General features: G+C 35.9%; 1 protein-coding gene across 6 annotated transcripts in view; it reads right to left on the bottom strand.

Moving 5' to 3' along the window:
* The window catches only part of LOC106090106 (thyroid transcription factor 1), a 382007-nt gene that overhangs the window by 26849 nt on the left and 340816 nt on the right, over positions 1-14342 (bottom strand). For all 6 annotated transcript variants that reach the window (XM_059362491.1, XM_059362492.1, XM_059362494.1 and 3 more), the window contains one exon: positions 4821-4907. In XM_059362491.1, coding sequence (XP_059218474.1) covers positions 4821-4907 — 87 coding nt within the window. The remainder of the gene's footprint in view (positions 1-4820; positions 4908-14342) is intronic.

Below are 14342 nucleotides of genomic sequence, written 5' to 3'. Positions count from 1 at the left end.
AAATAAACCTTTTTTATTTGGTAGATGCATCTACGATCTCACTTTGTTGTAATATTTTTTATTGTAAATAAACATGCATGTATATAAACCTAGTTTTAAGAATTTCTTTGTTAAACATTTTTATATAGTCATGAATGAATTATAATAATATAGATATAATTCTTTTTGAAACAGATTCTTTTTCGCTCACTCTCTTATAGAAAATGACAGGGAATGTCAGAGTAAATTTGTTCGATGTCGATACAGGGTGTTGCAAATGATCGGTATAAGTAGTGTTAGAAAGTGGTTTAACACTGGGGTCCAGTAATGGTATAACCAGTCAGACGTACTGTTTTGGTAGGGTATTGTTTTGGAATGATTGAGCATCAAACAATACATGGCTGTCTGGTTATTAGCCGGCGGAAGAGGTGGGAAGCTCAAACCAAATGCCTGACGTTAATCCCCGAGTGTAGGCCTTTATTAGTCGTGTTTTCTTTTATATTGTCAGTCCATCATTTTTTTTGTATTTCTGGACACGAAGAAATTATGTTTTCGTTTGCAAGTGTATTTCACGGTGAAGAACCTACCCAAATCGACGAGTAGCCGGCAAAGCCACAGTGTCACCCTACACCTTCTAGAAATATGCACCCTGCAACAAGCAAACGTAACAAACTAACCCGTTAAAAAATTTAAGAATACTTTTATGTTTAAAATTGCATTCTATTATATACTAGTTGATTGTGACAAGAACAATTGCCACAACAATTTCCACCATTTTTTTAGGAATTGTTAAACAAATAATTTTGATAATATCAGGAACCGATTGCCACAAATTCGAAGCAACAAAATTTTTTTCGGCACTAACACTTAAACGGCATAGGGCTACCAAAACAACACAAAAATCTCACTTTAATTATTCAGCTGCTATTGTAGGTTTTTGAATACGAAATGCTAATGTGCTACACTTTAATGCTTCATTAGTAAATTTTTATACCCATCACCATAGGATGGGGTAGACTAATCTAGTCATTCCGTTTGTAACACCTCGAAATATTCGTCTCAGGCCCCATAAAGTATATATTCTTGATTGTCCCAACGTTATTGATGTAGGTCGTTGGGGATTGCAAATGGGCCATATCGGTTCAGATTTAGGTATAGCTCTCATATAAACAATTTTCCCGATTTGATTTTTTGAGCCACTGGAAGCCGCAATTTTTGATCGGTTTGGCTGAAATTTTGTGTGTAGTGTTCTGTTATGACTTTCAACGACTGTGCGAAGAACGGTTTAAATCGGTCTATAACCTGATAAAGCTCCCATATAAACCGGTCTCTCGATTGTCTTTGTTCGGTTCCTAGAAGATTTAATTTTTGTTGTTTTGACAGAACTATGGTATGTAGAATTAAATTATGCGCTACAAGTAAATTTACTTTGTATACATTTTTAGCAGAATCCATGGTGGTGGGTTCCTAAGATTCGGCCCGGCCGATACTAGCTCTCTTTTACTTGTTATTTATTAGATTTGGTCTGATAACGCCGGGAAAATTTTTAATTTGACAAAATTTGATGAATTGCAAACAAACATGGCAAAGCATGTAAATTCAAAATATGAATTAAATAATTATTATTTTCAAAAACAAAACTTCTTTTTGAACAGAAGGTTACATATAAAGTGTGGTTTTTTAAGAGCTATAGGAAAGTTTTTCAAAAAAACAAAAAAAAAAAAAACACAAAACATATACAAAAATGCCTGAAATCTTTATTTGAATCGATAGTACTGTCCATATAGTTTATTGTTTGAGGATTATTTCATGCAAATGTAGATCGTGATTGCGACTTAAATGGTCCATTTTTGGTATACTCTGTCCAACATTTCGGCCGGTATTTCACCAATAAATGCTTCAATGTTGTCTTCCAATGCGTCAATTGAAGCGGGCTTGTCTGTATAGACATGGGCTTTAACATAGCCCCACAAAAAATAGCTTAAAGGCGTTGGATCGCACGATTAAGGCTGTCAAGTGACCGGTCCCGAATGTGAAATAAAATGTTCGCCGCACTCGCCTCTCAATAAGTCCATTGTTACGCGTGCTGTGTGGCATGTGCCAACGTCTTGTTGAAACCACATGTCATGCAAGTCAAGCTCTTGCACGATATCGCTCACCATTCACAGTTACGTTACGATTCGCATTATCTTTGAAGAAGTAGGGTCCCATGATGCCACCGGTCCATAAACCGCACCAAACTGTGACTTTTTCTGGATGCATTGTTAGCTCTTGCAATGCTTCTGGCTGATCTTCACTTTAAAATGGACAATTCTGCTTATTTATTATGTACCCATTGGGCCAAAAATTAGCTTCGTCGCTGAACACAAAAAGCGCGCAATGAATTTTCTTAACGGAGCACGCATTTTGACAATAAAATTCAATAACTTGCAAGCGTTGTTCGTTTCTAAGACGATCCATGGTTAAATTATAGACCAAACTGATGATGTTTGAAAGTGAAACAAAACACGAAACGTGCGTGAGTTTTTTAAACCAGCATTGCCAAAAAGTTAACAGCTAAAAAATCACCCTTTAATATGTATATAATTATGGTAATTGCAACAAAATTTAAAGTTATCTATATTATGTTTGTTTCTTTTCCTTTGCTTCATAGCATTTTCCTAATTTTTCCAATAGAAAGTATTATTTTTGCTTTTTTCTCTTAAGAGACGAGATCAATGATCTGAAATTTTTCTTTGCTAATGGAAAAGGAAAGCCAGAGGTCACAACACACAACAACCACCATGAGACGCGTTTCGTAACTTGGTTTAGAATTACTCATCAGCCATATTAGGTGTGAAATAATTGTAAAATTTAGTGATCACGCTAAACTTGAAAGCGTGATAAGTTCGGCCGGGCCGAATCTAGGGAACCCACTACCATGAATTATGCTAAAAATGTATAGAAAATACACTTGGTTGGAGTTCATAATTTTATTGTACATACCATACTTCTGTCAAAACAGCAAAAGTTTAAGCTTCTAGGAAAAGAACAAAGATAATCGAGAGGTCGGTTTATATGGGAGATATACCAGGTTATAGACTGATTTCGACAGCAATTTGCACAATTGTTGGCAGTCATAACGGTACACCACATGCGAAATTTCATTTCATTCATTTAAATCGGACAAAAATTGCGTCTTGTAAGGCTCAAGAAGTCAAATCGGGAGATCGGTTTATATGGGAGGCAGGGACGTAGCTAGGATTTTATTTTGGGAGGGGCTCACCTCACATATTTTCAAAATCGAAAATTGCCAAAATTCTTGATGCTGTGAAATTGGTAAAGATACCTCATTTCTTTTTTTTGAAAATTGTGATAGCTACTGGGTGCAGGAACTGATACATCGGCGGTGACATTTGGTCATAAAGTCAGAGTTGAATTTACACTGATTGCCAACACAGTGCAAATATCTTTTGGAAGTTGTATTAATGGCTTCGAACAATATACAACGGCAACGGCTCTTGCTGCTGCTCCGTGTGCCCAGGTTCCCATTAACAACGAAAAATACCCAACAATATAGCTGCCTCAGATAAAATCTAGCTTGAGTAAGGAAACAGGTATCGTAATGAAATTTAATTGGCGTAAAGTAGATGATTGAAACCAGTTACAACAATTTTTTCCGTCATTTTTTGGGGCAAAATTGGCTTGTCAAAAGTCAGCAATTTTTAATATCCCAAAAATCAAACGAAAAAATGAGATTTCTATAAACCGTTTTAATGTCTCTTTGCAATTGATAGTTTCTATTAAAAAAATAAATGTGTGGCAATAATCCTACATCTTTTGACTGCAGGTTCTATTTTATGCCAAAATCATTAAATCGAGCTTTCTTCGCTAATTGGTCATAAAATATTAAGAAATTGATTGATGTTGTTGTAGGGGCTTAAGAAATAAAAAGGCCCCGTAGACACTTTTCCCGAATATTGATATCAAATTCGTGCTTTACTCCCAAAGACCTTTCATTTGAGCCCCAATGGCTATGTTCGTAAATTTGTCCCCTTGGGGGATGTTTTTGGTGAGAGGCGTCCTCCAAAACACTTGGTCCCATATTTGGATATCAGATTCGTATTCTACATTCAAATACCTTTTATTTAAGCCCCATATTCCTATGGTGAGTAAATAAGTCCTGTTTGGAGGGTGTTTTTGGAAAGAGGTGGATCCCCAGAAACGTGGTTCCACATTTGGATATCAAATTCGTATTCTACTCGCAAATACCTCTCATTTGAGTCCCATATTGCCATGGTCGGTAAATATGTCCGATTTAGGGGTGTTTTGGGGTTTGGGGTGGTCCCCCTAGAACTTGATTCGACAATTGGATATCAGATACGTTTTCTTATCCAAAATACCTTTCATTTGAGTCCCATATTGTCGTGATTGGTCTAAATATATGTTTGGTAGGTTTTAGGGTGGGGCGGCCCCCCTAGGTACCCCATTCAAAATGTGGATACCAAATTTTTATTTTTGGGCTACTATATAAGAGCACACAAAATTTCGTTTCGTTTCTGAAAATTTGGGTAAGGGGGAGGGTCCGCCCCCCTTCAGATATCAAAAAATGTAGTACCCTATTTTCACCACGGGATCATTATGCACCATCTGTGAAAATTTCAAGAAAATCGGTTCAGGCGTTTCTGATTCTATAAGGAACACACAAACATACAAACAAACACAAATTGATTTTTATATATAAGATATTTTAAATAAATGACGAAAATTATGTTTTCAATGGTCTTTGGTTTTATAAGTTCAATAAATCGTGATTTCTACAAAATAAATGAATTAACTAAAATCCTGTTAAATATATTTACCTGATTTTGCGAATTTTGTTCGGCCATTGCCTTTTCTTTCGCCTGTCTCTTACACTTGTATCTGTGATTTTGAAACCATATTTTGACCTACAAATAGAAATATGTTACTTGTTAATGTGGAAAAATAATCAATTTGATTCTTAAAGTAAATTCGGTCATCTACGCTGCAAATGTTTGGAGAGGTATAGGTTAAAGAATAGTGGTAGTGGACAACCAGACATTTTTGTTCAGTGAGAAAATAAGTCATATTTTTGTGCCGACAAACTATAATAAAATCTAAGAGGGAATCTAGTCCGCTAATACAGTATAGGTAAACGAAGTATTGTATAAACTCATATTAGAAGATAGAACAAGTAAAACGTGCTAAGTTCGGCCTGGCCGAATCTTATATATCCAAGAATTGCGCCCTCTAAAAGCCCAAGAAATCAAGACCCAAGGTCTGTTTATATGGCAGCTATTTCAGGTTAGCAACCTATTTAGACCATACTTGACACAGTTGTTGGAAGTGATACCAAAACACTACCTTCAGCCAAATCGCATAAGAATTTCGCCCTCTAGAAGCTTAAGAAGTCAGAACCCCGGATCGGTTTATATTGGTCCATGTTTTGATACAGTTGATCAAAACATGGACCGATAAGGCCCATTTACAATCCCAACCGGCCTACACTAATAAGAAGTATTTGTGCAAATTTTCAAGAGCCTAGCTGTACTCCTTCGAAAGTTGGCGTGCTTTTGACAGACGGACGGACTTGGTTAGATCGACTTAAAATGTCATGACGATCATGTATATATATACTTTGTGGGATCTTAGACGCATATTTCGAGGTATTACAAACGGAATGACGAAATTAGTATACCCCCATCATATGGTGGAGGTTATAAAAAATAAAGTACTCAGTTTAAACAACACATTGTTTTTTTTATTAATTTCAAAAATTTTCTGAAACATTGTTAGAATCAACAACGACATTGTTAGAATCAACGACGACATTGTTAGAATGTACGCTTAAATGCTAACAGAAGCCATGTATTTTGGATATATGCTGATACGTTCTGTATCCCTATAACTTTCGTTATCTACATATGTCAATACGAATAGAGCCCACTCTAAATTAAATGTATTTGTCAAATGTGTTAAAGAAATGCACAAGCCGAATTGAATGTATGCCTGATTGCTGTCCCAACATGCCTGCATATCCTGTTAAGTTCTGCCATACAAATTGAAAAACTGCCGCATCCCAGTTGTCCAACCAGTAACCATGTGGCACCATCATCTAGTTTAGTAAAGCCTATTTTGTCTCTGCAGTTCCATTTTACGTGAAATTCTAAGAAATGTAGTTTTCTATGCATTTTGCTCTAAAATACTATTTACCGAACTAGTGACAAGTACTGCTAACGGGGATCGGTTTAAAACAATTTTTTTTAATCAATTCAAAGTATGCTTAACTGACACTACGACTAGTCTCATATTAATAAAGTGACTAACTAGTAGTTTAAGTAGGTCAAGTATCGATAGTTAATTTAAACTAATATTAGTGATTAGGTTAAATTTGAATCTAAATAGTAGTAAGTCAGTTAAATTTGTTCTTCGTTTTGTTTGTCTTCTTCGAAGATTTGATACATTAAACAGTTTTAACGCTTCAACATTTTCATGTGAAGCCTTGTGTAGTGGTTTCGAGCGAAGTTGCATATCTCCTTCTTAACGGTCTTAATTTCCAAGTGACTGTGCAAGTCACTGTTACGGACATACCAAGGAGCTTTGACCGATTTCCCTAAAGCTTTGTTCTGAAAGCGAGGCATTTTTCGTGATGTTGGTTTTTTGCGCAGCCCCACAGTTGGATTCCATAAAGCCATATTGGCTTTAACGCTTGTCTGGCAATCATAAATTTATTATCAGTGAATAATATAGAGTTTCTTCCGATTATTTATCAAGAAGTTAATGTGAATTGACTGACTTACTACTATTTAGATTCAGTCCTACTTCGTGGTCCATTGGTACACATCGTTTAATGCTGATTGCAGTTTTTTTGTAGACTCAGTGGTATTGCGGCCTGTTGTCATTAGAAGAGTGTCGTCAGCCAGTAAAACAGTTTTCATGTAGCGGTACCTTGTGGTACTCCTATTGTAATGGGGTATAATTTCGTGTGCTCTGTTTTATATTTAACTCTATAATATATATCATCGAGAAAAGATGAGATAAATCAACCTAGTTTTGGGGAAGTAGTGAATAGAAGTGAATTTTCTTTATGAGGCCATCATGCCATACTCCATCGAACGCTTGGGAGATATCTAAAAACACTGGAGAACAAACCTGTTCGTTTTCGAATGCATTTTCGATCGTTTGCGTAACCCTAGGTGCTAGTTAAATAGTTGAATGGTTTTTGCGAAATCCAAATTAATGATCACGTATTATCTGCTTTTATAATACGATGGCCTCAAGACATTTGGAAAAAAAAAACTTTTCAAAGAGTTTCCCCATTATTGGAAATAGAGAAATCGGTCTATATGATTTAGTTTCAATGGGATTTTTCCAGGTTTTTGCAGCATAATCACCTCCGCCATCTTCCAGTACGTGGGAAGATACTGTAATCTCAAAACTGAGTTCATTATTTTTTGGCAATTTTATTATGCCTTTGTATGGTAGTTGCTTAAGGACATCACCCGTTATTAAATAAATCGAATCCTGGGGATGTTTTACAATCGAGGGCCTTTACTGCCTTCCACATTTCCTTGAAAGTTATCATATAAAAATCTCACGTTATATAAGTACCTGCAGTATTGATTTAACGGTCTTTTGTCATATCCATAGAATAATTATTCGTGTTAGAAAATATGTTAGCGATTGTTCAGCGAATGTATTAGACATCTCTGCATTACTTTTTACCCATTGGCAGTTTTCATTCAAGATAAGCGGTTTTTTAAGCTTGACTGCTTTCCAAAGAGTATAGTTGGTTTTATTACCATATGTCTAGTCTTACATATCCCGATGGTTCGCTTCGCTGCCCCCGTTCTTATACCCTCCACCATAGGATGGGGGTATACTAATTTCGTCATTCTGTTTGTAACACCTCGAAATATGCGTCTAAGACCCCATAAAGTATATATATTCTTGATCGTCATGTCATTTTACGTCGATCTGGCCATGTCCGTCCGTCCGTTTGTCTGTCCGTCCGTCTGTCTGTCGCTAACTTTCGAAGGAGTAAAGCTAGCCGCTTGAAATTTTGCACAAATACTTTTTATTAGTGTAGGTCGGTTGGTATTGTAAATGGGCCAAATCGGTCCATGTTTTGATATAGCTGCCATATAAACCGATCTTGGGTCTTGACTTCTAGAGCCTCTAGACAACGCAATTCTTATCCGATTTTACTGAAATTTTGCATGTAGTGTTTTGATAGAACTTCCAACAACTACCCCAAGTATGGTTAAAATCGGTCAATGTTTTGATATAGCTGCCATATAAACCGATCTTGGGTCTTGACTTCTTGAGCCTCAAGAGGGTGTACGTGTTTTGGTAGCACTTCCAACAACTACGCTAAGTATGGTTTAAATCGGTCAATGTTTTGATATAGCTGCCTTATAAACCAATCTTGGGTCTTGACTTCTTGATCCTCTAGAGGGCGCAATTCTCGTCCGATTTAACTGAAATTTTGCACGTAGTGTTTTGGTATCACTTCCAACAACTGTGTTTAGCATGATTCAAAACGGTTCATAATCTGGTATAGCTGCCATGTAAACCGAGCGCGCAATTCTCAACTGATTTGGCTGAAATTTTGCATGAGGTGTTTTATTATGACTTCCAATAACTGTGGTAAGTATGGCGGAAATCGGTATAGAACCTGATATAGCTACCAAATAAACCGATCTGGGATTTTGATTTGTTGAGCCTCTAGAGGGTGGTATTCTCACCTGATTTGGCAGAACTTTTGTACAACGGCTTTTCTCATGACTTTCAACATCTAATATGGTCGGGAGCGATCAATAGCTTGATACAGCTCCCATATAAACTTATCTCTCGATTTTGCTTCTTGAGCCCCTACAAGGCGCAATTATTATCCGAATGAACTGAAATATTACACAATGACTTCTACAATATTCAGCATTCATTTATGGTCCGAATCGGACAACAACTTGATATAGATCCAATAGCATAACAGTTCTTATTCAATATTCTATGTTTGTCTAAAAAGAGATACCGCGCATAGAACTCGACAAATGCGATCAATGGTGGAGGGTATATAAGATTTGGCCCGGCCGAACACAGCACGCTCTTACTTGTTTATACTCCTTTTTAGTTTAGGACTTCCAAAAACCTAGACAGCCACTCAGTTAATTAGATTATGAAGTTTTGTAATAATTATAAAGAGAGTACCAAAAAATACCAAGAATAACAATACATCGGAAAATTAATTAAGACGCCCAATATATATTGTCAAGGTACAAATGATTTGTAAAGAAATTGCCATTTTGTGTTTTTCGTATCCAAATGTATGATTTTGGAAACAAATCTTCTGGTAGCCCAAAATTTATGGTCAAGGTGTAGCTGTCTTCCAATTTTGAGGCCTTAAGATCTCTCTGTTCAGAAAGTACCATTTTGTATGTTCTAGTACCTAAATGCACGAATTAAAAAAAAATCTTCTAACCGTCCAATATTTACTGTCAGGGTGTATCCGTATCGAAATTTTGAGTGCTTGAGCTAAATTTGTAAAGAATGTACCATCTTATTTGTTTTAGTACCTAAATATATGAATAAAAAATATTTCTTAGTTGCCCAATATTTTCTTTCAAGGTACCAATTACACCACAATTAGTACGTTTTCTTCCACATGTCGTATTTTCAAGACTGCAATAATGTAAGTCAAATTGCTTACTTTTAGCAGTATCCGTTGGCTGTAGACTAAGATAAACTATTTCGCACTTTTTGGTACCAAAATGTGCGTATTTTGAATGGTTCATTTATTCACCCATAATTTATGGCGTTCTTGTGCAGACTTGCAAAGTTTTAGACGTTTAGCTCCATCTGTAAAAAAAAATACCAATTGGTACAAAAATGTTTTATATTTATATTTTTGCTAGTTGTACCTGCATGCCAAATTTCAGATCTTTAGCTCCATCTGTAAAGAAAGTACTAAATGGTACCAAAATGTGTGAATAGTGAATAGATCAGTTAGCCACCTATCATATATTTCTTAGTTGTACCTACATGCTAAATTCAAGACCTCTAGCTCCATCTTAACAGAAAGTACCAAATGGTACCAAAATGTTCGAATTGTTAATAGAACACTTTGTCCTCCATTATATATACATATTTTAGCTGTACCTACATGGCAAATTTCAGACCTCGAGCTACATCTTTAAAGAAAGTAAAAATTTCTCAATTTTAATACCAAAATGTGCGAATTTGTTCAGATCATTTTGTCAATTTTGATACCAAAATGTATTAACTTTGAATAGATCATTTAATCATTCATCATTTATTTCTTAGTTGTACCTACATGCAAAATTTCAGAACTGGAGCTCCATCTGTAAAGAAAGCACCAAATGGTAACAATTTCGGTACCAAAATGTATGTACGTGTTTTCAATACAATACTTAGTCATCCATCATCAATGCGCATGCAACATTGTGGAAAAGCGAAACGGTCGGTAGGACGGCGAAAATCCTATGGGGGATCCAGATCGTGAGCTATTGTATTAGCTATACAATTGGTAATATAACGGTACACATAGGACTACGAGCTCACTTATGTTAAATCGGTGCGGCGGAAGATGATGAGACGTTGGAGCATTTACTTTGTCATTGCCGGCTTTCGCGTCAAACCGATACCGGCACTTAGGGAGTGGTATTGGAAACAATTATGGATTTTGTGAAAAGCACGGAATTCCTAACTTAAAATTTTCTTTTTAGATGTTACTTTATAGTTTTTAGAGCACACAACAAGCCGATTACTGGCTTAGGTGTATGTCCATAGTGGCATGGGGCGGATTAATATCTGCACCCTCTTTTATACCTAACATAGTCATCCATCATATATTTCGTAGTTGTACCTACATGCCAAATGTCAGACTTCAAGCTCCATCTAAACAGAATGTACAAAATGGTACCAACATGTACGAACTTTGAATAGATAATTTAGTCATGCATCATTTATTTCTTAGTTCTACTTACATGCCACATTTTGGGCCTCTAGCACTATCTATAAAGAAAGTATCAATTTTGGTACCAAAATCTTCGAATTGAGAAAAATCTTTTAGTCACTCATCATATATTTCCTAGATGTTCTACATGCCAAATTTCAGATCTCTAGCTCAATCTGCACAGAGAGTATCAAATGGTACTAACAATGGTACCTAATGTACGAATTGTAAAAATATCGTAATCACCCATCATATTTTTCCTTTTTGTACCTGAATGCCGGATTTCAGACCTCTAGCTCTATCTGAATAGAAAGTACCAAATGGTACCAAAATGTACACATTTTTAATAGAACATTTAGTAACCCATCATATATTTCTTAGTTGTACTTACATGCCAAATTTCAGATCTTAATAGCAAACTGAACATAAAGTACAAAATGATAATAATTTTGATACCAAAATGTACGAATTGTAAATAGCTCATTAATCATCCATCATTTATTTCTTAGGCTTATCTACATCCCAAATTCCGGGTATCTTGCTCCATCTCCAAAGAAAGTACCAAATAATAGCAATTTTGGTACCAAAATGTTCAAATTGAAAAAAAATCATTTAGTAGCTCATCATATATTTCTAACTTTTACCTATATGCCAAATTTCAGACATCTAGCTCAATCTGTACAGAAAGTACCATATGGTACTAATATTGGTACATAAATTTATGAATCGTAAAAAGATGATAGTCACCCATCATATTTTTCCTCGTTGTACCTGAATGCCAAATTTCAAACCTTGAGAAAGTACCAAATGGTACCAACTTTAATACCACAATGTACGAATTTTGAACAGATCATTTGTCAATTTTGATACCAAACTGTATGAACTTTGAATAGACCATTTAATTATCCATCATTTATTTCTTAGTTGTACCTACATACCAAATTTCAGACCTCTAGCTCCACCTGTAAATAAAGTACCAAATGGTACCAATTTTGGTACCAAAATGTTCAAATTTTGAAAAAAATCATTTAGTCGGGTATTATATATTTCTTAGTTTTACCCACATCCCAAATTTCAAAATGTACGAGATTTAAAAAGATCATAGTCACCCACCATAGTTTGCCAAATTGTAGACCTCTAGCTTCATCCGTAAATAAGGTACCAAATGGTACCAATTGTGTTTTTTCTCTGTAAAAAGTTCACCCATTTCGTACTTTTTGGGTAATTTTTTTAGTTCCTAAATGTACACATTTCCAAAAACTATTATAGTCACCCAACTTAGGTTGCCATGGTGTACCTAAGTTCCAAAATTCAGACTTCTGCAATTTAGAAATAAAGTACCAAATCGAACTTCGTACGAACTTCCGGTACGATTTATCAATTTTTTTCTCCAAACCCTATTTTTTCGAGACGCCCTTCAATTTCAGCCCAAGAACATAATTCTATGAACTAAGCCAAACATTCATGCAAAATTTTATGATTTTTATAAAGATTTATAGATTTGAAAGCTGCTTCGTAGACTTTGGTCATTAAACTTTTTGATTTTTCTACTCAATTTTTGTGTAATGTTGTTTAGAAGTCTTCCGGAGAACGTGAATGTCGCCATTTTTTCGAATTTTCGGCTTATATTTTACCAGCTCTCTATTGTGGCTTGGATAAGTTGGCGTTGTTGGTGATAGTTTTATTGCAGGTGTGCTATTCCATGCAGCTTGCTGAGTATTATTCGTAAGTTCTAGAACTTCTCTGTCAATATCATATGTGGTGTCTTTAGACGTGTATATCGTTGATCCATTGATTAAGTATTTAATGTTATCCCAATCAGTTTTTATACCCACCACCATAGGATGGGAGTATAAAAATCTGGTCATTCCGTTTGTAACACCTCGAAATATTCGTCTATGGGGTCTTAGACGAATATATATTCTTGATCGTCTCGACGTTCTGAGTCGATATAGCCATGTCAGTCCGTCTGTCGAACCCACGATAGCGGTCGAACGCGTAAAGCTAGCCGCTTGAAATTTTGATACTTAATATTGATGTAGGTCGTTGAGAATTGCAAAGGGGCCATATCGGTTCAGATTTTGATATACCGTTATTTCTATTTAAATGCATAAATTTTTTGACCATTAAATGCATCAGCCAAAGAAATGGTACATATATTAAAATCATATTTTAACCTAGGTTATGCTATGATTTGTTAAATAAAAACTTTCTACTGTAAAGTTTCGATTTTGGCAATTACATTTTTTTGGCGATTAGGGGACGATATGTTTTGCATTATAGTCAACTCGCATAACGAATCTATAGCTATGTCAGCTGATAAGGTCCTCGTTTGTTTACATGTTATTTCATGACGCGGTGGACTGTATACCGATGTAACGGAAAGTGAATTACTCTTTTCAATAATAGTATCTGTGGTTGCTTGAAACTCTTCCAAACTAATTTCGTTTCCAATCCTATATATTTAATAAATTTCCTTACAATCACAGCACCATCCCTTACTTTAATTGGCTATGACAGATATTTGTTTCACAAGCCGAATGCAGAATAGCTTGAACTTTCCATCGGGCTTTTTGTAGACCGGCTTTCATATATCACCGTGATTGACTTTTATCCATTCTGACAACATGACCTAGCCAACGCAGCCGTTGTATTTTGATACATGCAACTATACTAACATCGTCATATAGCTCGTGGTTCATACGACGCCTATATTTTCCATTAACGCAAACTGGTCCATATATTTACTAAGAATCTTTTTCTCAAACGCTCTAAGCACTGCCTCGTCTGTTTTGGCAAGTACCCATAACTCAGAACCATATAACAACACTGGTAATATCAGTGTCTTGTATCGTGCAATCTTCGTTTGTCGAGAGATGGCCTGGTTTTCAAACAGCTTACATAATCTAAGGTTAGACGTTTTCGTCCATTGTGATACCACAGGAACAGAAGAAGGAAGATGCCTTCTAGTTCCTACTGTTAAACCATCCAGATCGCTTTAAAAAGCCCAATAACTTACGAATGTTCACATCCGCTAAATCAGACAGGTTCTGAAAGAAATGGGAACGCACACACAGAATATGTCCTATAGTCTTTTCTTCTTCGACGTCCTCACAGCTTCTGCAAAAGTCATTTCTGGCAACCTTCAGTTTGTCAGCATGTTTCCCGATTAGACAGTGACCTGTCATGACGGACACAATGATTAAGACGTCTGTTCTAGCCAATGGAGGCAAAGCAGTAGACCTCTTCAAGTCCAGATAAGGCCACGTAGTTTTGGAATGCTCACAGCCCACTCTTTGTGACCGTCTATCATTCCTTGTCCTTCGGGCCTGGTCCTGAATGGCTGTCTGAGAAGATATTAATGCCAATCGTCGTAATGACATTATTT

The sequence above is a fragment of the Stomoxys calcitrans genome, chromosome 2 (genome assembly GCF_963082655.1).
Source record: "Stomoxys calcitrans chromosome 2, idStoCalc2.1, whole genome shotgun sequence".
Classification (NCBI taxonomy): Eukaryota; Metazoa; Arthropoda; class Insecta; order Diptera; family Muscidae; genus Stomoxys; species Stomoxys calcitrans.
The sequence above is the reverse complement of the archived record's forward strand: the minus strand, read 5'-3'. Positions and strand labels throughout refer to the sequence as shown.